At 38.6% G+C, this 26,974-nt stretch overlaps 2 protein-coding genes across 4 annotated transcripts; one reads left to right on the top strand and one right to left on the bottom strand.

The window, feature by feature from the left end:
• Positions 1-3,321: 3,321 nt before the first annotated feature.
• LOC124164133 (phosphonopyruvate decarboxylase-like) lies at positions 3,322-19,733 on the top strand. 3 transcript variants are annotated; one of them, XM_046541322.1, is made up of 9 exons: positions 3,322-3,430; positions 7,008-7,195; positions 8,018-8,168; positions 8,688-8,818; positions 9,511-9,670; positions 13,554-13,728; positions 16,644-16,875; positions 17,542-17,748; positions 18,189-19,733. In XM_046541322.1, the coding sequence occupies exons 2-9, from the start codon at positions 7,082-7,084 to the stop codon at positions 18,375-18,377; spliced, it is 1,359 nt and encodes a 452-aa protein (XP_046397278.1). In that variant the 5' UTR covers positions 3,322-3,430; positions 7,008-7,081; the 3' UTR covers positions 18,378-19,733. The 3 variants fall into 3 exon arrangements, with proteins under 3 accessions (XP_046397278.1, XP_046397276.1, XP_046397277.1); XM_046541320.1 differs by lacking the exon at positions 3,322-3,430 and adding an exon at positions 4,971-6,771; XM_046541321.1 differs by lacking the exon at positions 3,322-3,430 and adding an exon at positions 6,790-6,938.
• On the bottom strand, positions 18,701-25,249 carry LOC124164132. The gene is made up of 2 exons (XM_046541319.1): positions 25,099-25,249; positions 18,701-24,670 (listed from the first exon to the last, which is right to left on the bottom strand). The coding sequence occupies exon 2, from the start codon at positions 24,465-24,467 to the stop codon at positions 20,535-20,537; it is 3,933 nt and encodes a 1,310-aa protein (XP_046397275.1). The 5' UTR covers positions 24,468-24,670; positions 25,099-25,249; the 3' UTR covers positions 18,701-20,534.
• Between the last annotated feature and the right edge of the window lie 1,725 nt (positions 25,250-26,974).

Below are 26,974 nucleotides of genomic sequence, written 5' to 3'. Positions count from 1 at the left end.
GTGACGTCATGGCAAAATTAGCAGTGCCGGAACGAACTTTCCTTAACTTTTTTTAGAAGTGAAATATTACTCTGTGTTTTTTATTGCAAGTTATTATTTAAATTTTATTATATTTTTTGTTCTAGTTACAAATGTATATATAAGAAATTTTGGAGCAGCAAAATTGATAAAAGTGTTATTTGAGTATTATGTCTTTTGCTAACCAGTGCCGGAATGGTGTTCCGGCACCATAACACCACTGCACTACAATCCAATTGAATTCAATCCTGCTCTTACATTGTCCTTTTTTTAACACTCAATCTCAATGGACCACCCCAGGTAAGAAATGGACTATATAAATGCATTAAAATCGTTTTTTTTTTTCAAATTTTAAGTACCTATCATGCAGGCACAATAATTTCAACCCAAATAGGTATTTTGACTCACAATTGAAGGATATGTTATCTTCTTTTGCCCTGGTAACTCTCGCATTAGGAAATTCATTGATAAATGTGGAGTGGCTTATTGCAGCACATAGATACTCTGGTTGTTGGCAAGAGTACAAGCATTGCCAAGAGGAAAGTGAGGAATAACTATCCTATAAAACCTGTTGTTGTAATTACATACATAGAACAATGGTTTCATTCACCAATTTTTATATCTTGCTGATTGTGATAGTTTGAAAAACAATACATATGAACCGTGTTTTCAGTTTTTTCATTAGCTGCCTACTTCTTGAGATAATTGTGACAAAAAAATTCTCAGCCTTAACCCTTTCAAGATGATGATGTCTTGAGCTCACGCTAAGCATATCACAACTTCCCAGCTACACCACTGCCTTGTGCTTTGCCCTCACAGTGTTTGCTGTTGTTGACACTTTTTTTGAGGGATTCTTTCACTCTAAAGGAGTAAATCAATCAGACCACTAGTGACATCCTCAAATCATGAAAAGTGGGTGGCAACTTTTGTATTTTCTTATTTCAAACTTATGACAAAAATTTTGAATGATGAAGACTTTTGTAGTTGTAACCCAAGGTTCTTATACAGTACTTACTTAGCAGACTTACTCTAAGAACCTTGGTTGTAACCTATATTTCCATTTCATATTCCGATGCTTTTGATAAATTTCAATTTTTGGCATCAGTGAACAACCACATTACAAATCTGCTGCACAGGGCCTTACCCTCAGAATCCCCGATTATCGAACTGGAATATTGTAGTTTTGGTGGCACTAGTAGTAAATGGACCATTTCCTACATACTGTACCAGCAGTAACTCTCATACTCACTTCTAGAAATGGCGTTAAGACTTATGATTGGGCCATTCACTACCGACCCTAGAAATTGGAATCGTTGGAGGCTGTAATTTTGGGACAAATCACACAAAACCTAATGCCAGCCATACGTACTGTCTCATTTTTTAGAATAGCCATGCTGGAGGGTTCAAATTTAAATCCTTGAGATGCCTGTAGTTGTCAGGGATGAAGAGTGAAAAGATGAACCGCACCAGTGAAGAGAGAACACTGCGTCGGGTGATTAGATAGGGTCATTCCCTTTTTCTCAAAATAATAACTTCATTCATGAATTAGGAGGTTAAGGATTCTAATGTAAATTTTGGAGACACCTTTCCTTGTCTAAAATGAAGAGCAAAAAACATAAAAACCTGCCTATTCAGAAAGAGAATTGCATTAGGCAACTAGATAGGGTCATTCTACATGAAATATAATCGTTGTTTCATTTATGAATTGAGGATAGTACAATAAATGTAATATTGGTGAAAAAAGGTGGTCTACACTCTTGAATCAAAGAAAAAAGAGTGATTTCTAGCAGATACTGAGAAAGTGAAAATGATGGAGAATTAAAATTCAGGCAGGACCTTCTCATCAACTATTTTAAATCAGAATTGAGAATTTTAATGATATGGTGAACCAGCCCATTAGCTGCAAATACAAAATTTAAGAATGAAACACTTTCAATGATAACTACGTGGTCACTCACCCAGTGATAAAACCTTAAAAGTCGGTTTGGGTATGTGAGAGTAGAGCTCACTCCAGACTAAGCCACAGGTGGGTAAATTCATGCATTTGAGTGGGTGGACAACTTGCTCTCCCTTGGCATGCTCATTCTTTCTTGGGGTTGTCCTAAGGCTTCACCTGGGATTTGATTCCTTAATCTTTCGATTAGCTGTTAAGCACTGTATCCACTATGCTACTATGCCCCTAAATTTTATGGCATTCAACATCAAATTAAACAAAATGGCAGGGCCGGTTCCAGACATTTTTCTAGTGTAAGGGAATAACATTCCGGTTCCCCCTTCGAATATAACCTCAGGGGTAGTAGGGATTCTCTTAGGATACATTTTGAAATAAATACTGAAGGAATAACAGTTGAGACAACAGCATGATATTATTATGTGCTTTCTTTACACATGGAGTGTGATAGTTTTGGCATTTGAATGCCTAAAAATCATCCAGAAAATGGAAGGAGTGCCAGGAATGAATATTTTTAGAAAAAAATTAATATGCTGGAATTCGTCAATGGCATAGCCATGGGCGTACCCAGCGAGGGGCAGGAGGGGGCAGCTACCCCCTTCTAGAAGCAAAAATCGTAAATTTTTTTAAGGAAAATAATATTTTTTCAAGCAAATAATTTTAAAAACTAATTAAGAGTTTTAACATTTTCCCTAAAATGTTGATTTCAATCACCTTTTTCCATGCTTAAATCTTACCTACGCCTCGAACAACCATGGCCTGCCTCCCCTAGTTTTGATCTTACGTACCCCCTTGGGCATAGCAGAGAAAATTTTTAAAAGTATGGAGTACACCGAATATGGAAAGGACAAAGGCCACAAATCAGCTTAAAATGAATAGGAGAAAAATATTCATCTTCAGCAGAAAAGGCCTGGACGAACATTAAACAAGAAAATAGACCACAAGTAGCTGTGAGAGCTATATTGCCAGAGAGCAAACGTGTAGAAAAGCAAGATATATTAACTCAGCGGACTAGCTTATAATATCCCCGAAAAGTCTTCCAATTACCGAAGTCTGACTTAGATCGAAAGGGATAATGCGCGTGGGCATGGCCGCGGTACGCAGTAATACTCACAACCATTGCCAGTTGTGGATTATAATTCATACATCCGTAAAATAAATGTTTAAAATAAGAATTAAAAATTAGTTATTATGATCGTCGCTTATCCCAGGCTCATATACTCTTAAAAAAAAGCGCCAGGCAAAAGAGTTTTGGCCAACCCATATATGTTAACTATTACCGAAAATCAAATTCCCGCTCTAACGCAAGCAAAAACATTTGCGCAGAGCCAGCGACGGCTATATTGAAAGTGAAAACACGGAGGAAAATGCAAGGTACTACATGCAATACATTCTTTTCAAGAAACAACAGGAAGGAAGAGTAATCAGCAGCAAAGGTTCATGACATAAAATAGTATGAATGTGAGTACTACGAGCTATAATGCATTCTAAAGCCGTTTCGCCAGAATGATGACATATCCGTGGGGTACTGATTCCCTGGGTGACTAATAACTTCGCACTAGCGGTGAGACAGCGCTGAAATGCATTTGTTATTCAATATCTGGACTTTCGTGAAGTAAATTAAAATTTGATTGCATGTACATTATTTGCCACTCATTGCGAGCTTTCTCAGCTGTTTTTTTGCTGCCTAGTTATCTCAAGTCGGAGAAGACAGTTTGCTCTTTGGATCCAGATATATATTTATAATTACTAGTTCTCAATCTATTAGGTTAAAGTCTATGAATTGTCTAAGACCTTACCCTCATCTTTCAACATGAAATGGGGAGCGCTCAGGAAAGTCCGCGTCGTAATGAGATTGACAGGAACTGCGAATATGGACTTCTCGCACTCCAGTAGCCACGATTCCATGGAACTTTCAATTTAGAACTAAGAATTTTGAATAACGAGAGAGGGAATCGGAATCCACGATTTAAGTGGAAACAAATGATGACAAATGTGAGAAACTCGAAGATTCCCAAGGCATATTTCTATTATCAAGGCTAAGTTATTTCCAAAGCTTAATCATACTAAGAGTGTAATAATACCTCCTTACCTTAATTTCAGTCTTAATAATTAAGCGTTGTTAAAATAATTTCCTTACTTATTCGCTATGATTAAGCATCAGATTATGTATTCAGAAATGAACAACTAGGAATCTCAAAAGCTTCAAGTACCTACATAAGTATTCAACCAAAGGGCAGAAAAGGAATAGGGCCCACCCTAGTCGTTTTCGAGAGTCTCAGACTTTTAGCACTCACTGAAATATTTGCTTAGTTAACTCACTCATGGACTTGGTCCCTGTCCACCAGCAGGGTCTAGCAGATATGGGTTTTTCTTTAGTGCGTGCAAAACAAAATTCTTGAAGATAAACTGAGGACATTAAAAGGTTTAAATAGAATTCTGCAGTAAGTAGAAAACCAGGGTATAGGAATTAAGATGGTGAGCACCCCCAACCTTAAGTTTGGTGCCCTTATTTTGTCTCTAGGTGATAGGGGGGCACTGCCCATTGTATGTAATGACATGCCTGAGGGGCTCTGCGTATCATTTGTATTGGGCTTCCAAATCCCTCTGGATAACTCTTCAATTGATTAAGGAGACCAACACATTGAGGAAGGAGCAGTAGCGGCCCATTCATCCTGACCTCTTTTTCACTTAATCCCCTAAATTTTATCAATATCAATTTTCTCTGCGAGTAGTGTTTTTTGTGAAAGAATTGAATATGCACCCATCTATGTAGTTGGTATGCTACTGAATTATGGTTCTTCACCTTTACATAGATAAATGAAAATTATTGCTATTATTTTTTGAAAAATTGATATCATTATCATTGGTCAACAATCTTTACATTGTCAGCTATCCGCTCAATGTTTATCTCTCCCAACGTTTTCCAGCAAACTGTCATGAAGAACATTATTTACAGGATGCAAACAGTTTTCTAATGACCACTTAAACATTTTAAATGATAACTGCTGTTAAAAAATATACCTCAGCCAATATGCATCCAGTCAGGCCACTTTATTTTTCAGGAAACATTCATTTGTAAGAAATCCAACATCAACACAAGTAAAAGAAAAAATTTACATTCCATACAAAGGTGGTCTGACAAAACTGGGCTTCTGATAGAAACAAATTTTGAGCACCTGATCTTATTAATGGGAAATTAAAATGATATTTTCAGGTGCTAAAAATATTTGAATGAAAGTGTAGTAGTTGGCATAAACATAAAAGCCTTTGACAGTATGATCACAAATGAGAAAAAAAAACACATTCTATAATATGCTGAGTTAAATACCCATCTAGTGTATAAGGCCATACAAAAAAAAAGCATTCCACAGGGATGGAGCCTTAATAGTAAGCAAACAAGGCAGCCAGTCATCAATAGCAATGTCCTATTTACCCCATTCAGAGGTATGGAAAGGGTAAACTTTTAATCCTTACTTGAAACTAATGTTCCACAAAATATTTCGAGAGGTTTAAACCCCTTGATCCTCCCCATTGCTACAGCTTTGAAAGGAAGCAAAAGCAGCAAGAATGGATTCTCAATGACTCAGGGATCAATACTTAATGGTTGTAAAATATTCCCCATCAACTAAGCTTCAATAAATGCCACTAATACCTATCGCGGTTTGCAAGCAAAATGGTTCGTTAAAAAAATGTCAAAGAGAATGAATCTCTGATGAATAGAACTATATAACTGTTGCCTAGAGTAGGAAGTGGAGGAGAAAAAGAAGGGACGACAGAATTTCAGATCCAAGTAACAAAGAGGAAAGAGGCAAATTCTAGAGTATTTTTTTCAGGAAGTGAAGATAATGAATTACTGTAAACCACACCTGTGAGCCAAACAAAAGTGATTCTCAGGGCTGAGAACTATGCTGTTATGACATTCAATTATGGCTGGAGTCACTGTAAAGTATAGGAACCAGGTATTTACTTGTGCTCACAGATAATGCAGTGGGTAAACATTTTGAAACCAACCCTAAGTCTCTGTCATTAATGAAGAAATTGCACTTAAAGATATGAAAAAAAAGATAAGTACATATTTAAAAGTTAATTCTAACATCCAGCTATTATCTGAATTTTATTTGTGGCCATTAATGGACAGTAAAAGAGAGGTGGCTACATATCCATCTCATAGCTAAGAAGATGAGGTGGTAAGTTCAACAAATCAAATAAAAAGATTATTAGGACTGATGTGAAGGTTATCATCACTCCCACACTGTGCAAAACAAGGGCTAAAACAATACTATTTTCCCAGAATATGATGTACTAACTTCAAATCGTACAATCCAAAATTGATTCAAGTAAAATAAAACCAGGAGCGAACAAAGAATTCACAACACATTAAATCAAAAAAGCCCAAAATTTCAAAATATTTGGAGCATAATTGTTCAAGAGCAAAAATTCAACCTTGTTATGCAGAAAATGCCAACAGAAGCAGACGGCCGCAACCTTACAGTAGTGATGAATTAGTTCTGAGAGCTCCAACAAGATATGAGTTCCCAAGGTCAAAGGTCAAAATATTTCTTCTGAGTTATCTCGAATCCCATAATTAACTCCACTGAACTTGACATCTTTCCACCATGAGTTCCCCAGCCTCACCATTCTGGCAGAAAGAGATAAGCCTAGGTCTGGGTTATCAGGTTCCTTGGCTGGCAATCCAGAGTTGGTAAAGGATTCAAATCGTTCCATCTCAATAGTTACACTACTACAGGGTCAGCACATGAGGAGAAAATCACTAAGGATTAAGTAACCTCTGAAAGCGAGTGAGTTCTAAAATCTATCTGTGTTACGTAAGCTTGATAGCATGAATTCCAATGAAGCGATAACCATCTACCCTGCATTTGCAGAATTTAATTTTAGTCAACTGAAACGACCAATTATTGACTGAACTTTCTACTTGACTCTTCATTGGGAAATCAAGATGGAAGTGGTAAATTTACGTGGTCACTTAAGTTAATACCTGCTATAGAATGAGTAAACTCTATTTTTATTTTACCAGGTTTATCAGTCTCATATCAATACACCTTGAGCCACAGAGATCAACTGGAATAACAAAATAAAACATAAAAAGATATGTCTCTCTCAAAACAAGCAGTATTAACTGGGTACAGAACACTATGCCGGTGCCTGTCGAGTACTGTAAGACAGAGCTGCCATTATCAAACCTCAGCACCAACCGAAAAAGTGGTAAGTTAGATAACGGCAAACATGGAATGCTATATAGTAAGCACAATTTAAGGGATGAACTTGGGGTAACTACATTTTACTCCATTTTGTTGAATAGAAGTTGTAATTCAGTCACAAAATTTGATGATCTTCAGAAATTTGTTTGGTGATCAATAAAATAACTAATTTCGCCACCAATAAAAACACTCCAAAAACATTATGTGAATACCTGTTTTCTTTAATGCTACTGAAAATATTGAGTACCCTTATTTAAATTTAAACAGGCCAACAGTCCTATTCTAAACTATCATAAAAGGGAAGTAAAGAATATAAATAGAAAAGCTTTCAGAAAAATAGCACATAAAATATACCTGACTTAAAGTCAACCTTTGAGTAAACTTGTCGCAAGATTAGATGGACACAATGAAAGTATTTGCATTTCAATGAATGGACAAAAGATATATACAATAAATAATGCTCATCAAACACTCCCAAAATTTCAATATAAAATTTAACAGATGAAATGTTTCTGATGCAATGCTAACTGCCATTCATAGCTGAAAGAAAAAAAAACTGTAGTCTCACAATTAGAGCATTGTAAGAGTTTCTAGGAAATTAAAGGTTTTGGTATTAGATCAGTAGTATTATATTTCCTAATAGCTTGAGATTATTTTATCAAATAATGAGGTCCACTCACAAAAAGTAGGATAACACTCATTTAAGCCATTAACTTTCTAATAAGGATAACTTGAAACAAGCCAATACTATCAATATTTTAAGCTTATCATCACTTTGGCTACAGCCGAAGGATATTTCCCATTTTGTTTCTTTTTATGTCACTAGCCTGTGACTGAGCAGCTGGCAATCAACAAGGAAACTCTGCCATTCACAGAGCTGGTGAGGGACTTCCTGGATCCCACAGAATTTTTCCAAGCTGTACGAGATGTTGCCGAGATTAATTTCATCTGTGGGGTGCCAGATTCACTACTAAAAGGTTACAAACAATACTAAATATTATTGAGAACCAGCCTCACATCTACTAACAATAAGTGGCCTAATGTAAACCTTCGCTCACCTTAATTTCAAGTTTAACACTGGATTATGGCATTTATGAAAAACGAGCCTTATTATTTAAATATGCCATGACAAATACATAAAAATTAAGAGCATGAGTTTTTCATCTTCAAATTTGAAGCCTTTGTACTTATGGATAATTCTAATCAAAGAAGAAAATTCAAAGAGCTAATAATCAACAGAACTTTTATCTGCAATGGAAAATGGGTCAGAACATGGATTTCTTGAGAAATTAATATTATCAATGATATCTCCATCCTGATTCTAAGATGAGAAAATCCTTCCTTGTTATCTGCAATGTCTTTAAAACTTTCAAGGTCCTGCCCCATAGGACCAGGGTTCATGGGTGTCTGGGAAAGTGCTTTGTTTCAGAGGACATCCAAATTCAGAAGTTACTCAACAATAAAGACAACCTAACTACTTCCATTCACACTCTCAGATTTCTGTGCCTATGTGTCAGAAAATGTACCTCCGGAGGACCATGTAATTGCAGCCAATGAAGGGAACGCCATCGCAATTGCAGCAGGATATCACTTAGCAACAGGAAAATCCCCAATGGTGTACATGCAGGTGGGCAACATTACTATATATGTTTTCATGGGTAAGCAAGTATACACAGGGTGTCCAAAAAAGCCTAAATACACAGATCCAAGCCTTGCATACGTATTCAAGGGAAGTTTTTTTAATTTCTATTTATGTTACATTTTTAACTGAAACCATGTTTTTTACATTGTAATGTAGAATATGTACTTTCCAAACAATAGATCAATGAAGTATGTGAATTAAATTAGAAAATAAAATGGTGAAAAAAATCAATATCTAGTTAAGGTAACTAAGTTTGGCACACAAATCTACTTTGGTAACATTAGCCACTTCAGCATAAAAATTATCTTCTTAAAATTGAAATTTACTAGAGAAACAAAACTTCTACCATGCTGTTCAGGAGTTCATTTTATGCATTGTTACCATTGGCACGGATTTTATTGGGATTATACCATGGAGTAATAAAAATGATAATTTTTAAAATACTTCCAGCTTTAAGTAGAAATTCCCAGATGACACAGTGGAATTTACCCGCTCTTAAAATTTGAGAATAATTACCAGGTTTTGATATGCCCATGGACAACCGAAAAAGTATCTTACTTTCCACCATAAGTTTGAAATGGCAAAAAAGTCTTGGATATTTTTGAGTAATATCAGATCAAAACCACTATTTCACACAATTACTTAAAATGGATGTTATAAATTTTGGGTAAGGGCAGAATTCAGGCATTGGAAATGCTGTCAACCCATTGGTCTCCTTGGCTGCACCCGAAATCTACCGTTTCCCCATGCTGCTACTCATTGGATGGCGCGGAGAACCAGGGAAGCGAGATGAACCCCAGCACCAACTCCAGGGCCGACTGACACCTTCCATCTTGGGTGAGTACAACCACTACTAGTTCCATGAAAAGTAGCTCCTTAGATTGTTCGTGTTCTCTTTAAGTATTTTCTACATATTAAGGCATGGTGAAGCAGAAAATTAGGAATGACTTTCTGAGAAAGATGTAATGAGCGCAAGAATAGTTACCTTACATAAAATCTAAACCAAAATTCAGATAACTTTCCAAATTGTTTCCCCTAATATTCTATAGTTGGTTACAATTACCAGATAATTCAGTTTTCCGCTTATTATATTAGCACTTCATTTCCTTTCCTGGCTCAATAGGATCCAGTATGATTTCCAAAAAATAACAACAATCAGATTATCAACACATGATAGGTAGTCAAAAAAGTAAAAGGAGATCATTCTAGTTACGCCATTATTTGGACTGTGATAATTTTTAGGACATTTTGGGCCAAATTTACAGGCTCACAATGGCTACTGGAGGAATTCCTTAATTACAGCCAATACAAATGTACATCATAGCATCTTGGTATATAAGCTATTCCACATTTACTGTCTTAGTCATTTGTTAAAAGCTTTGTAGACTACATCAGCAATCTAAGTAGAGCAAACTTGACCATGTATGCAGGTAATTTTCAAAATGACTATGGAATTCAAACAAAGTTGAATTTGGAACTTGATTTACGCAAGCTTAAAAAATTCTCTTGGCTTTGATGAAAATCACCCAAAATTCAGCATAAAACAAATATTTACAAGTAAGTTGCAACAATTCGATACCATTTGATTCCCACCTTCTTGCTCCATCTCTGAAAGAGAAGCACAGCACATTGAGATCCTACCAATCCCTGATTGCCAGAGGCATTAAAAATATTTAACGCAATGCATCTAATGCATTTTGACAACATGGCTTTTCAAAGGTAGAATTCTGACACCATCCAGCAAATTCTACGAAAATGCCTTCCGTCGAAGAGATGACAGTAACAGCATACTTCATACCTCAACTCCACAAAGAATTCACACTCACTCAGGGCCCAAGACTTGTGCACGCCCCACCATCAAAATCCCTACCTCAATGCCCACCAAACCCCTTTTCATCCAGAATGGAAGAAAGGCTTGAGGTGGTTAGAAGCTATGCCCTCTTATCAGTCTTTGCTTGCACTTGCCTCAGCAGCTCAGTCAAAGTGGTGACATTAGCCAGGGAAGATGATGAAACAAAGGGGTCTCAGCATGTGGGCCAAGCACCCAGTGAAGAAATTAATTAGAGACTGTACTATGAACAGCTGAAGTTGGTGATGTGTCAGTTGCTGATACTCTGAGAACCTTGCTTGGTTTAAAGTTGAACTTCTAGGATAATGATCTAAACAATGAAGAACTTATTGGGTAACCATCGTTATTGGAAAAATTGCTGGCAATGTAACAATGAAAGTACGTGGTTTGGAAAGTTTTCTTCTGTCAGATGTTCTGTGTTTCAAGACTCCGCTTGAGAAAAACTTTCAAAGTTATAAAACTGAGCATTGTACTGTATATTCAACAGATTTTTTAACTTCTTTAAGTGTGAGAGGTTTAAACCTAATGATCGATTATTTGTTGCAAAAGCAAAATTGATAATGAAGCAAGTATTTGTGCCAAGGAGGGAAAAATGTCAGCATCCATATGGTACACACCCCGAGGAGTTCCTGATCCTCTTATTACCAATAACAAATACTGAGAGGAGAAGCAAACTTCTTAGCAAACACCTAACGAAAATGAAATCATGGAAAAAAATGAGAACTAAGCACGCCAAGAACTGCTTTTTTAATACATAAAGTTAAGCTTAAAATATTTTTGGGTAGTATTCGTGAAGTATTTTGAGAATTAATATTTTTCCAAAAGAACAACATAGATAAACTATAATTCATTCATGTAATGGACATATAAAATGCTCTTCAGTAATAAAAATAGTAAAGGCTAAGAAAAATTTTATGCACCTGATCATCACAGATGAAAACTATAGAGAGAGGAGGGTAACCAAAAACTTTCAGCGCAACTGAAGGTCTGAAACTGGCCCTACTTCAGGATGGAACCAGGTTGTCAAGTAGTGTATATAGTTTTTATACAAATATGTACTGAGGAAGCAGTTAATAGGCAAAAGTGGTGCATGTACATGGTTTTTTTTCATTAATACTGCAGAAGGAATTACAGGCAAAAAAGTAGTTAATACAGTTGAACAGAAAAAAGGATACAGTTGAACGAAGTAATAAAAAGGTGATTACAGAATAAAGTTTGCTAGATTTACTCAAAATCAGTACAACTAGGCTTTTGGAATTCAATTACCTAAAGGCTACAACCTACAAGCAAGCATTGGTACAGGAATGAGATAATCAGTGCAAGACAAACTAAGTATTGGGAAAGCCTGTGAAATGTATAAAAAGACCTTTGTGGAAGACAGGTTGACAGGTATGACTTACATTATATTGAAAAATGAAATTATGTAAATTAGAAACTAGAATGAAGGCGAGCAAGTATATTTTATGTACTTCCATTTGAATTTATCTCAATTGCTAAGAATACTTGATGATCATGAATAAGCAAATAAGTTTCACCTATGCTGAGAAGCAGGTAACACAGAAACGATCCTTGTAAAGATAGTACTGAACAAGGTTTTTCAATAGGGTGGTTTCCTATTATTTTTTTATTGCATAAATCGAAAGATTATTACTCCTGGAGTACGTATTTCACGCTTTTAGATTTTTTAATGACGATATCTATTTTTCGCGATTAAATGAATAGCGAAAATTTTCAAGCGCGCGAAGACGTGACGGCTAAGTATGAATGCCGGGAAAAGTTCGTGTGACATCGTTCTGGTTCCCGCTGCCGCCTTGTGAGGTGACCTTGGGGCGAGGCTTGAGCGCTGATATGTCGCAGGCTGCTAGCAGGTAGCTGAGTACCCTGCTAGCTGGTAGTGCTTGGCTTAAATAAGGATTATTATTCCCCTATCAAACGAAGGAAACTTTCCGAACTTAGGTATTTTTAATGTGTGATTATTAAGACATGTTTCCCTGAGCTCTGTGCCTCATGCATGCATTTGTAATCTCAGACGATGTAAAACTCCTATCTACTCGTTTAGAAACTAGGTCCCTGTGACGTCACATGGAGCGGAATTGCATTGGCGCCAATCTGGCCTTTTTCAAATGAGGTTAAAATTAACCATTGGCATTAGTCTAAACTGGGATTTCTAAAACCAAATAATTTGTATATTATCAATACACTAATGGTGGGTAAGGAATCACAATCATTGCATTTCGTTTTCTTTGATGAAGGAAACTACCCGATTTAAAATAGATGAAAAGAGGATTCTTAGGTCATAATTAGTAAAGGTTTGTAATCAAACAACTTAACACATTCAATTGTTGTGCTCCGCGCTGAATGGTCAGACCGGGAGCCCTTTCCCCACCTCCGTACGTGACTTATATCCACTTCTGAGTCTTCCGATCGTGTGCATAGCCTTCAGCAAGCTTCCCTCTTTCGACCCGTGTGCGCTGTTTGTAAATAGCAGTATTTGAACAGAAATTATGGCACGAAAACCTCGCTCTACTATCCTGTCTTATTTTATCAGCCGATTCTGATGACTTTCATGAAAATGGGGCCCGCATTGAATGTGTTAAAAGGATATACTTTGGATTACTGTGCCACAATCAATCACCATCACTTCGCTGTTGAGAATTACAGAGCAGCTTTCAATACATCAAGAACAAGAATTTTATAAATTTCAAATTCTAATATGTAATACATATTATAAATTGATCACTTCCCATTAGAGGTAAATTCAAAAATCATGTATCAGTGAAAGTACCTTTATGTTCTTTCTCAGGTTGGAAAATGTTTAATTATATTCACAATTTATTCTCTATTTTCCATGACACCTAATGAAAATGGCAGCTGCTCTAGGAATACCATTCCAGACCTTGCCGGACTACATTGAGGGTGCTCAGCAAGCTCTTGCAACTGCTAAGTACCATTTAGGTAACTCACGTAGTGCATATGCCCTTCTAGTCAAGCGTCAGACTTTCCTTCCATACAAAGCAAAAAGGAATAATGCTGTGGGTAGCCATGGGTAAGTAACCGATGTATTTAAAAAAGAATGTGCAAACTTATATCCATGGTTATGGTTTATAAAACAGGTACCTATGCACTCAACTTGTCATATCATATACGAATGAAGAATAATCTTAAAAATTCATGTCATACCATCAATACATTCCTTATGTCCATCCAAGCAGGGAGTTCTTCGCCATTACATGAATACATACAAATAATTTTGTTTTTGGCTCACCACTGTAATACCTAACGCTGCATTATTATTCATCAATACAAGGTATTTTCAAAAAGGGTATTTATAAAATAGGAAATGATGAAAGTTATGTAAGAAATGAAAAAATGCCATTCTGGCTGATGTATCAAAATCCTTAATCCTAACACGCCCAGGTGATCAGGAGGGAGATTAAACATAATGACATAAATCTGATACATAATCTCGTAAAATGAAATGAGGCACAATGAGGTGGAAGTTTTTTAATATTTAAATAAGACATTGCAATATTTCTACTGAATTTATTTTTGTGCGACGCATTTCGTTGTTTCAACATTTTAGGAACTTGTAACTGTTACTCTAACAACAAAACACAATCCGTAAAAATAAATTCAGTGGAAATATTGCAATGTCTTATTTAAATAATAATACAAACTTCCACCACATCGAGTGAAACACTGTAGCAAAGAAAAAGGGTATTTAAGCTCAAAAGGAGTTTTTAATCAAAACCAGAGCTGCAATGTAAGGCAGTGGTGAAACGGTTTAGCTAAAGGTTAGGTAAAATGTAGAGATGGAGCAGAGCTTTGGAGATTTGGTTCCATATCACCGAATCGATGGATTCAAGATTTGATAATCACTTGTGATTCAAGTAACTGGTGAATGTGAGTCAGGAGAATATATTGAATTAGCAAGTCTAGTCTATAAAAGACACACCCCCGGTATTTAGAACTAGTTAATAGACAGGTTCAATACACAAGTGATACAGAATTTTTAACTCATTTCAAGGTATAAGATTTAACATCAACATAATTAGATTTCTCGTGAGGAACGCAACATCACCTTCAAAAGTCAACAATCCAAAGATTACTTTGATGATTCTCTCCATTCCACTCTCCTATCTGCTAGCCTTTTCACTGTGACATAAAACCTTTTATATAATCTTTAAAATGCCCTGGATATGGGCAACCTACCCAGGCAGGAGTTGAACCTGCGACCTCTTGCTTGGCAGGTGAGGACTTCCCTACCCTGCAGCCACTGAGGCCAGCCGATGGGAATATTTTAAAAATTTATACTACTGAGGATGTGTCCATTCTACTTTTTCATTGGGTGGGATTGTGGATTGGTTCCTGGTAATGGCTTTCAGTCCTCATTGCCATCAAGTTGTCTCAAAGTGACTAAATCCTTTATTTATTTCTGTCCATTCACCTGAAAAGAGCACACACGTTGCCTCAAAGAGAGGGTATTCAATGATTCCCAATGAACGATCACTAGTACCAATGTTCTGGATAGGCCTACCAACCCAGGCAGGTCTCGCACCCTTAAGTCTTCACTTTGGCAGACAAGGACTTCACTCCGCCACCACCACGGCTGACAAATAACTAAATTTACAAAACTATGTAGCATAAATTATGCTATAAATACAAAAATTGGAGAATTTAGGCCTCAAATTCTACTTGAGAGAAAAACATAGGAAAAGGTAAACACAAAAATATCCAATCATATCATTTCCTTAATATATCACTTTTTATTAGGTGCTCATTGTCACTTCTTTTTGGTTTTGTTATGCTTTATTGTCCGTAAGTGAAATGTTGAATGTTGACTTGAGGCTTTACTGAATTTTAGAGCAAAAAGCTGCTTAAGTGTAAATATATGATTTGAGATGTTACTGATTAAATTGATTTTTTGCCTGCCATCCCTCTATAATTTCGATGATGGATTTAGTTAAAATTTAATTACCAGTAAAATTCCTGTGAATGAATGACTCCTTAATTCTTTTTTTTAAGGGCATAAATAACATTTAACCAGGATGTAGTGCATTAGTTAGTGTTAAGAAAATTTAGCAAATGAAAACTTTTCATTGCGGCTTTGTCATTATCGATTTTGGCATTGATTCATTTTGACTTTGGTTAAAAATCTGGTTTCAAGCACAAGAAAAAGCGAACCTGAGAGATGAGGAACCAAAGCAATTCATCCTAAAATAATACCAATAATTTTGGTAGTACTAATTCTCTTGTGCATCATCTAAGCTTCAGTTAAAACTCATCATTACCAATGTCGGGCAGAAGCCAAATATCTTAGCCATTCATCCAAATTAATATATACTGGAGTAGAGGCCTAACAAATACAATTTTTAATGGACAAGAGAATGGGTGGATCTTCAAATAAAGCCTTGGAATGTGATATGCAGGGAGCAGGTGATGGTGGATTTTAAAAATAACTTATGAAGTTTAAAAAGATTAGCAGAAAAGAGAATTAAGTGCAAAACTGCGACTTATCAATCTCAGGAATGGTTTCTGGCGATGATGACGATGGCATTATTTTGTGAGCATTTCCTATGGCATGCTTCTTTCCTATGGCATAAGATCTTTCATATGCTTTTTAATAAACTTCCAAAAACAGGAAATCTTTGGAAGCATAATTGAAAATGTCTGCACATTTCTCCCATCTGGATGTGGGTGTTCAACATCTTCAGGCATTTCAGCCACTGAGGCACTAAGAGAGAAACCAACAGCTGCTTCTCACAAGTACAGACTACCATGATTGTCCATAAAGCCATTAAAATACTTGAACTAACCACACAAAGAGAGCTAAAAAACTAAATTTTCCCAGATCAAGGCACATAATCAAACAAACACAGCCTTGAGATGGTAATTTGAGCTACGAACTTGTAACTACAGATACAAGAAGGTTATTACGGTGTACATTTTTCATTTCTATAGATCAGGTGCAGTACTTACCAGAGAAATAGCAGTCCAATTAATAGCTGACGGAGTCCACAAAAAAGGTGAGAAGATAGCTCTAGTTGGATCTACTGGTATGGCATCTCGAGAACTCTTTGAGCATCGCTCAGCTCGAGGACAGTCCCACAGCACTGACTTCCTCTGCGTGGGAGCCATGGGTCATGCATCCAGTATAGCACTCGGAATAGCAATCCATTCTCCAAGGACTAAGGTACGTGAGCAAGGAAGTACACTATGTACATGCATGCTGATCAGAGATGAACGGGAAGCCGAGATGAATCAATAATCACGCACAAATTTTAGTCCACACTGCCACTAACAAAGATAATAAGTGAATCAATGATCTTAAAGATACTCAACTTCTTAAGCTACATCAAACTGCGTATACTTTTCACCCCATCATCTTTTTCCATCTTTCCATTTATCAATAATAATCAAAATTCAAAAACAGCAAAGACTTGCACTTGGTGTTGTCACACATTTCATGAACTACGGACATCAAAAACTTCTAAATCAAAAATATTTTATAAGAGCATGATACCTTCACAATATACTAAAACCATGATTTTCTCATTAAATTCAATAGAAAATAGGTAATCAAGCATTTCGTCATAAGTGATTGCTCAATTGTGCTAATTTTCCATTGGCAATAAAAAAGTTATCTGATAATTGAGAAAAAAAATTAACTATGACGATGATTAAAAACATAAGGGCTTAGCAAAAATGTGACGTCCTACACTTGAAAAGCTAACTAACAAAAATGAGTCGAACTACTTAAGTGATGAAAAACTTTTAAAAATTTACAAGACTTAATATTGATTTAAAGATTCAAAAGCAATCGCATGAGATGTTATTCTAAAAAAATATGGCTTTCCAGGTTTACTGCATCGATGGTGATGGGTCTGTAATAATGCACATGGGAGCACTACCTGTTGCTGGAGGACTGACTTCACTAGTACCAAATTTTCGCCACATCGTACTCAACAATGGAGCTCACGACTCTGTAGGTGGGCAGCCAACAGCAGCATCCAATTTCCACAGTATAAACCTCACACAGGCAGCCTTGGCTTGTGGATATAAAGAAGTAAGATTTACACTGTTGACACATAAACAAATATGAAGAACCTTTGAATGAACTAACTGCACTTATTTCCCATAGCTTAGAACTTGGTAAAATATAATTATTGAAGTTAAGATTCTTAAGAGGCATGGTTCTAATTTAGAGTATCGACAGAAGCATTTCTTTCAATGGACCAACATAACTTTCAAATAAGGAAATTATAAACTGGCCTTTAGGGTCAAGTAACAGTTGGCAGTTTTCGTTCTCATAAGAGAAGCAAATACACTACTACATTAATTATTATGGTATTATCAAAAACAAAACTGCTTAAAAACTTTACAGCCAAATATTAAATGAAATAGGTATTTTCTGTTCAACAGCATATGGCTTTAAAAAAATCTCGTCTTTGGTGAAAAAGATAATTAGCTTCCTAGACTGACAAGAAATCTCTTAACATTCCACAGGTGCGACTTGCCGTGACAAAAGAGGAGGCAGTAGAAGGAGTTGAATGGCTTCAGGGTACTACAGGCCCAGCAATGTTGGAGATACGGGTGAAAAAGGGAGGAAGGAAGAACTTGGGACGGCCAACAAACACCCCAGTACACACCAAAGAGGAATTCATGAAACACTTGCAGATGCAAACTACAGAATGAACTTGGCACATGAAATCACTCATAATTTAAGACTGCAAACCAATGAATTCATTACATCACACCTAATTGCATACCCTGAGCATGTTTTCACCATCCAGCCTAACCATCATCAATATTTTCAACACGTAGGGAACAGCCTCTGGCCTCTCATACTATCCTTAACATGAATATTAAATCTTATCTTCAAGGTAAGATTTATCCTACTATCAAAAAGAAGCGATCAAAAATCCTGTTGAAAAAACCACAACTATAATACCACAACGATACTGATCCATGAAAAAAGCAGGAAACAGATTCTCTAGCATAATAAAACAATAGTGAAGTTCCGCTAAGTAATATTCTTTCATTTATTGAGATCACAACCATCCAAAATTTCGCACACATCAAAACCATTCTAAACTTTCATATCTCCCAATCACACAATAATATCGTAGAGACCAAAATATAATGGAGTGGAAGTGAGAATAGTGAAAAGATCGCTGGAATGTTGAAAATAATATATATGTATATGTAATAAAAATTGCACAAAAAAGGGATTTGTACACTTTTTGCTTTTCCTAAGGAACAATGAGCATATTGGGTACTAAAGAGGAGGAAAGAGGAAGAGGCCTCGTTGATAACAATTGGCCACCATACAGACTCAATTTCTGAGCTAACGAAGAAAAGAAAGAGATCATACACAGTACAAAATGTACAAAAAACCATAATTGTGTATAAAAAGAAGCACAAGATAAATGCAGAACTTTCGGAAAGGTCATGGGACCTGCAACAATACAGGAATAGAGGGCACTTTTTAAGTCATATATAGAGTCCATGTCTCTTCAGTTGCCACACACTAGGCAAATACATTTCGATATAGATGCCCTCTGTTTTTTTTTAAGTATAACCTGCCACACAAAAAATATATTTATAAAAAAATAACGTGACAAATGGTGACTCCAGAATCCTCTCACTCCAAAAGTGATAATGGGACACCAAGTATGTAGTTTAAACTTTTTGTCGAGATAGAAAGAGAGAGAAGAATTGTAGACAAAGAGAGATTTTGGAACAAATTGCACAGGCAAGAATGGGCAAAACACTCCCGACCCATCCAATTTGGATCAAGTGCAACCAAAGCTCATCGAGGCCCAAATTTAAAATTATATAAAAGCAAAACATTCTGTTCAGATGAAACCCCTTTTCATCACCAAGATTATGGCCAATTTTGTGTCATGAATTTATCACCTTGCAATAAACCTTCATTTGTGTCATTCTACTTTTGCACCAGTTTATTTCATATTTTTAACAATATTAAAGATGCTACTCATATCTTTATTCATATTAGGTACTTCCATACGAAAATATGGAGAAAGGATAGTCCCTAATGAAAAACATTAGCGGCCCACAGTGGAATAAAATGAATCTAGGGTCAGAAATTCCAATTTTCCTGAGATATGCAGGCTTTAAAAATTATTATCATTACTTCACCATTAAAAATCCTTGGCTGACCAAATTTCCAATAAAAATTTAAAAAACACAATGTATAGCAACAAATACTACGGCAATTCTTAACAGCTGCCAATAAATATAATGATAAAAACTACATGCCTTCTATAATTTACACGATAGGAGTAGTTGACAAGGTCTTGTGCCACTTGAAAGTTAAATAGGCCAGGTGCATTTTCAAGAAAAATATTTGTGCTAGGAATGCAATCTCCCTGATATTGACATTTATGGAGACAGGGATTCATGCGATTATTTTCAGGAACTTGTTTTCAACATACCTTGGGGGTGTACCTGCTTAAATTACGGTCTACTGAACCCTTAATGCCAAGTACCCATCATTTAACATAATACTGATAGTGGTTTAAGGCAAGTTCAATACAAATGTATTCATTTTCAATAATACCTCATGAAGGATGCTGCATACAATTCAAGGCAACTAAAACTTTACCTTGACCTACCATATCTCCATTTCATCTAATTATTACCAGAAATTACATTGAGCATTACCTCTAATTAACCCTCACATTAAAAATTGCCTATACTTCAAAATAAAAAGCAAAGCTGCATTGTAAAAGCACAACCTATTTGGGCTCTAAGTTTTGGTTGCACGACATTCCAAATGGACAAAAATTTTTTTCTTAGCAAGTCACAAATTCTTCCACACCAACCACTTTAAGCATGGTGCAGTTTAAAATCGTTATTATGGTGCAAATTATGGGCAGGTCGATCAGTCGGATGCAAGTTGGGGTTCACGGAGGGAGGATGCACAGGGACCATGGAGGGACGGAAGACAGCCGACGATGCACTGCGAGTACTCCCAAGGGTCTCATTCCTCGGGACTTGGTGGCTGGCATTTGGGTTCCTAACTGGGGTCAGGGATGCATCATCAGTGCCCAGTGGCGCATAGCCATTCAACGAGAAGTTACTACCTCTCAGCTTGTTCAGGAGGCCACGAGGGGTTGGCCTCGGTGGCTGCAGGGGGCACAGTGTCTCCTCCATCTCCCTCGACTCAGTGGCGGCTGGGGCAGCCGCCACTCCGGTGGCCCTTGCAAATGACCACCCATCACCAATGTCCGCCACGACAGCTGAGTCAGGCGTCACATCCTGGGATCCGACGGGATCTTCCACATTTTCATTTTGATAACTCTGAAAGAGACACAGATCCAAGGGGGCAGGCACACTAGAGTCTGGGCAGTTTTGGCGCAGCGAGATTGAGGGAGAGGAAGATGAGGAGGAGGAATCAGATGGCAGTGAATGGGTTGAGGAGAGGGAATCGCTCGATTCTCCCTCCTCGGCCCTTGTGACTTCCTCGTAGTTGGTGTCGGGACCACAGCAAGAGGAAGAGGTTGAGGATGAGTATTGCGAGTGGTTAGATTGCTCTAGGAATTGGCAAGTAGGGGAGTCAGAATGTGGTGATGGTGTGGCGGGCGGCAGTGAGCGATGGGGTCGAGAGAAACCACCCCGTGGGTTGCTCCTCTCATGGGAAGGGCAAAGGGCTCGGGCAGGTCGCTGCGACAATGGCTGCTGATGCTTCGGCTGCCGCTGTCGCCTCGATCCGCTCCCCATGCTCTCCTGCCGCCCGCCTCTCGCTTCCCCCGAAAGCCTAGTCTTGGCGTGAAGGACATCGTCGGCCAGCAGGGGATGGTTGTGGTGATGATACGAAGGATGGTGGTGATGCAGGTAGTGATGGGATGGGTGCTCTGGCCTTGGCCTTGCCCGCCTCATGGGTCCAGCTGCCTCATCCGTTTCTCCGGCTGGAAAGGTTCGAACCTCAAAACTATTTGTGGCACTCTCAGAGCTGCAAGTGCTGGCATACTTTGACAGGGATGAGTCGACATTAGGCATGGCTTGCGAAGATGCATCCGAGCCCCCTCTCGGCCTGTAGGAGGCAAGACCTCTCTCCAAGTGAACTTCAGCCACATCAGGAACGGGAGCGTGACGGTGGTGACCAATGAGCATTGAACGTGAGTGCTTGGAGTCCTCTTCCTTCACCTCTTCGTCGATGCTTTTGTAGCTGATTTCATCATCATCGTACGGCTTTGGAAGCACAGTAGTTGGCAATGGGGGGCCACCTTTGCGAGCAGATTGTTGGAGGACCTCTTCCATAGGTTGCTCAGGGTCAGCTGATGTCCGAAACCTCACAAATCCATTCTCAGCAAATAACATTGATGATGATGGACAGCTCCGTGTGGAACCCAGAGTGAGAGAACCCGAGCGGGATCCGGGGCAATGTGACCGAGAGTGATTGTGACCAGTAGTATTGGAGTGCCTCTCCGATGGATTAGTCAGGGTTGTCATCCCTGAGATTCTTCCACCTATATGCTGGCCCTCTGAGGGCCCAATGGATCCTGAAGGTGTGGTGGACGGCATGCTGTCACCACCACTGTGTGGAGGCATGGCATAAGAATCATCGTATACATTTTTACCAGCAGACCTCCCAAGAGAGAACTTCCCCACAGTCTGATTGACCCCACAAACTGCAGGATAGCTATCATCCACAGATTCATCTTCGTTCACATTAACTTCTGGTAAAGAAGAACCCATGCAGCACGAACAGGTAAGGTACGACACAAGAGGCCACCCATCACCCGATTCCTTGCCTTCACTCATTTTCCGACCAACTCGTAGCGTTCCCACAAATGACATGAGTAAGCACATGGAAATTTCAATTACCCTGAGAGAGAAATGATACCCCCACCATGGCCACGGATGAATTCTATTGCTGTGACCAACTCTTGTGACTATGCCATGCACGCCGAACATTCCATAGATCAACACAGCAGCCATGAATAACCCAAGGAGCGCTGTTCCGAGTGTTATGCGAACAGCTGAGGCAACAGCCTTGGGTCGCTCTGGAAGTGGAACAATTACTTTCCCTCGGTTGGACACCATGGACTGTCCACTACCAACCCTCCTTGCAGTTCCAGTGGTAAATGCCGCAGCAGCTAGCCTTGACATGGCCCCAAATGCATACAGGTATGCAAGGGAGAGAGCTACTGACCACATGACTGCGACACCCTGGCAGATGAGGAGGAGAGAGTCTGAGATGGGCATGCTCCCAACAGTCACATCGACACCAACGCAGAGGGCCAGGTAGAGGACTGCGATGAGAGCCAGGGCAGCTGGTGTTTGGAGACGGGCCACAGGCAAGCGAACACCGGTGGACCTGAGCAGCGAGAGGAATAGGACGGCAAAGGCAGTGGCGAGGCAAGGAAAGGCAGCATCCAGCAGGAGGTATGAGAGCGTGGGAGGATATGAGTGGCGGACATTGTAGGCATCGTGGAGGAGATAGACGGAACGAAGGACACCAACTAGGAGGAGGAGCGAGTTAAGAGCAATCGAGAAGCCACGAGGTAGAAGGAGTAGGAGAGGAGGCACAGTGGGCAAGAGTATGAGCTCAACCAATGAACGGAAGGCAAGGAGAGCAAATAGGGTACCAGTTAAGTACACGTGAATGTCCCATGCAAGACCCCAAGCCCTCTGAGTACTTGCACGACCAGGGTGGATCTCTGGAGTCTTCTCCGGAGAGGGAGCAGGTTCTTCCACCGGTGTCTGAGGAGGTGCAGCCGGTCTTGGCGGCGGAGGTGGTGGCGGTAAGGGCTGAGGCGGCGCCGCTACCACATCAGCAACCCTCGGCCGCTCCTCCGGTGGTGGCTCACTCCTGGTATTCTCACGGGGCTCCGGCTCCGTGCGTGTCACAGATTCCCTGCTGATGCCATCAATGGGAGGCACGGGCAAGACTCTAATTCCAGCACCGATGCCTGCCAAGGCAGCCTCCTCACCGGGTCTCCGCACTGACCCATTGCTGCCTGATAGTATGCGGGTGATACTGGGATTCTGAAGCATGGGCACTATGCTTATCTCCGTGTCGTTGCCACCACGAATATTCCCTTCAATTCCCCCGAAAGGAGGTAAGGTAGATGGTCCATCGGAGTATGTCATGTGCGGGGAGTATGTTGCCCTAGATGGAGGTAAAATGGCAGGCGTGTTGAGAGGTTTTTTGCGATGTATGACTATTTCGGGCTGAGGTTTCTCAGGAATTCGGGCACTCTCAAGCGGAGGGGGCAATGGCGGAGGTGAGGTGCGAGGAGTACCCGGAGGCGCATGGCCAGATTCGGCAGAACTACTTCTAAGAATGGCACTAAATGTGTTGGGAAATTCTTGCGGTGGAGGTGGCCGTCTGGCTGAAGGAACATATTCTGGCAAGCCAGGAGGCGGAGGAGGAGCTAAGGTTGATGTTCTGAGATTCTCTGACGGAGGTGGAGGAGGAGTTCTCTTTGTTGTTGTGGAAGTGGTTGTGTACACCTGTCGAGTGGAAGAAGTTCTAGGAGTTGTGTTGGGTGGAGGGTAGTCAACTGTGGATGTGGCACTTCCACTAGCAACTTTGTTAAATACTGCAGCGATGTCCATTTCGTTGACATAATGGCCATATATAGACGGCGAATCAAGAAAAGAAGAACTTGGGGAGACATCCTCCGGAGAAGTTGAATTAGTCACCAAAGGATCAGCAGGCGGAGGTCCACGATGACCTGTAGCATCTGAGTCTTGTGCTGCTAGGGTAGCCACCCACCAGCACAATATTGCCACTGTTCGCTCGGGCCTCATCTTCCTGAGAAGATTAGCCACGAGGCCGAGAGCTTTTCCACATTTTCACATCAAAGTTTCAACTAATGATTATGTTTTCATTTAAAAGTAAGAAATTTCCACACTTAAAAGATTTCCGAAGCACATTGTTCGAAAGGCTGAAATTAGGCCCCATTCCCTTGAGTCATAGTCCACTCGTGAGCACTAACTATCCATCTAAATACCTGAAAAACAAACAGAAAAAGAAGATGTCAGAAATATATCCAGCGATTCCTATAGTCATTATTCATCAAAAGAAATAAAAATGAAACAAAACGTATCAATTTCACAAGTACTTAAGACACATGACAGCGAAACAATTAATAACTCGATTATAGGATCCGGGATATTGACAAGTACACAAATGTATAAATATCCAGTAAATGAATGTTCTTCACGCCAAAAGCAACAAAATTACAACACACAACAAAAATTCTTGCAATACACTTCCTCATGAAACTCCTCCTTCATACATAATCACACAGGACCGTCTTTGTTTCTCGCAAGTCTCACGAAACGGTCCACGGAGAAATGACATTTGATGTACGGCACGTAAATGACATGTACAAAGTACTCCCGTGCACACTAAGACTGGAGTAAGACATATACATACCCGTGCCACTCTCTGTGTGTTAAAGATGAAGAAAACGTTCCTTAGGACGTGGATAATCGATAAATTCCATTATGAGGCTATTTCCCTTGCACTATTGTAGGTTTTCAAGATGGCTTCCAACTACAGGCACCGTCAAGGTTGAGGGAGCATGAGGAGAGGGGGGGGGGTGGAGGAGAAGGTGACGAAATTCAACTTTTTTCTTGTGTGTTTTTATCGCCACCGAATGGCGCGGATATCTTAAGATGTGTTGACATCAATGCAGATGTTTTGCTATTATGCGGCGTTTGTCGATCATCTAATGAATGCAAGAGTATATTTTTTGTGTTTAATTGCAATATTTATTTCTACGCGCTAAATTCTTTTTTTATCATGTTTAGCTCTTTATTTTATGCCTTAAAAATTTATTTGAATTCGGCGGCAGTGAATTACCGAGTGAGAAAATCAATTTCAAAACAAGCTGCGCGAAGATTAGGATTATTTATTATCCAGCAGGAGAGGTGAATATTAGAGATTAATTAATTGAATTGAGTTGATTTAAAAAGGTTTGGTACTTCTTTTGCTTTGTTTGTCGCTAGTTACATGTCTTTCACTATTCTTACGGGAGTTAATCGATGAAATAGTAATGAACATTACTATTTCTCATGATATTGTTGTGATGATTCTTTTATGAAATAAAAACTTAAAATTTAATTTTCATGTAACTAGTTATGTATAGTGGTCGATTTGTAGTCACTAAAATTATTATTTTGGCTGTCGTGCAGGGCTTACGAGTACATTGTACTAAGGAACGAACTTTCATTCATCTTCTACTTTGCTATATGTTTGTTTCAATTTCGATGTACTCAAAAAGTGTAGGAATGAAGGGAGATTTGCTTGCCTTGAGTATTGTATTTCATAACAACTGTCTTCATGAGTGTCAATTACGAAATAATATGTGCAAGTTAAATGCAAATGTTTTGAACAAAATTTCTGTACTCTCGTGGGTTGACTAAAAGTGTCATAGTTGAATTTCACTTACACTGGATATTTCCCAGCATAGAAGCTAAATATATCGTATGATATTAAATGAATAGTGAAACGTATCCCACTTCTGACCAACATTATTATTATTATAACGCAGTGGTACGGTTCATCGCCAGACCAAGTTGTATTAGTTTTGTTTGGCAATTAAGTACTCGTTTTCGTTATGCACTAGGCAAGTTATCTTGGAGTGTATATTCAGGGTAGGGTTTCAATTCTCAAAATATTTTGTATTCTGTAGTCGTTTATAAGATACTACCTTGATGATCTTGGGCCAAAATCTGAATTTACAATGGTCAAAATATTTTCTATTCAATGAATGGTTATAAGAAAATAAATGGATGATCTTGTGTAATAAACAAGTCAAAATTTGATAACCAGATTACAAAATAAATACTCAAGGAACAAAAATGTCACAATCATGCTACAACCCAAATTGATGGATCTGCTGAATAAGCACTTATGCATGCATTATCAGGGATTAGGGGGAACATTAATGAGCTTAGGATACCATTTGAACCTTTATTATTTTACCATGATAAGTGGGAACCTCATAAATTATTCACAGTTATATTTTTTTTCGATGAACTTAAAGCTAAAATGATGACTGAAAATTTGCTCATCCTGCCTTAATTAGAAGCAAAAGAAATGGGACACATAAACATTTACTCTTTTAATGAACTCTGTCACTACTGGCCTTGCATTGTAAAATTTGCTGTATTATATTCACATGAAAACCAGTTGTGTCATATTGCCGGAACGGCATTGAGCCACTGGTTAACAAAAGACATAATTTTCAAATAACACTTTTATCAATTTTATTGCTTCAAAATTTCTAATACATACCTACATTCGT

This window comes from Ischnura elegans, chromosome 8 (genome assembly GCF_921293095.1).
Source record: "Ischnura elegans chromosome 8, ioIscEleg1.1, whole genome shotgun sequence".
NCBI classification, from domain to species: Eukaryota; Metazoa; Arthropoda; class Insecta; order Odonata; family Coenagrionidae; genus Ischnura; species Ischnura elegans.
The sequence above is the reverse complement of the archived record's forward strand: the minus strand, read 5'-3'. Positions and strand labels throughout refer to the sequence as shown.

Excerpts from the sequence above, each read along its gene's own strand:
- LOC124164132 (XM_046541319.1), bottom strand. The coding sequence starts at position 24,467 with ATGAGGCCCGAGCGAACAGTGGCAATATTGTGCTGGTGGGTGGCTACC.
- LOC124164133 (XM_046541322.1), top strand. The coding sequence starts at position 7,082 with ATGTCTCTCTCAAAACAAGCAGTATTAACTGGGTACAGAACACTATGC. Across the intron at positions 13,729-16,643 it reads AATGCTGTGGGTAGCCATGG|ATCAGGTGCAGTACTTACCA; the intron begins GTAAGTAACCGA and ends TCATTTCTATAG. Across the intron at positions 17,749-18,188 it reads TGGCTTGTGGATATAAAGAA|GTGCGACTTGCCGTGACAAA; the intron begins GTAAGATTTACA and ends AACATTCCACAG.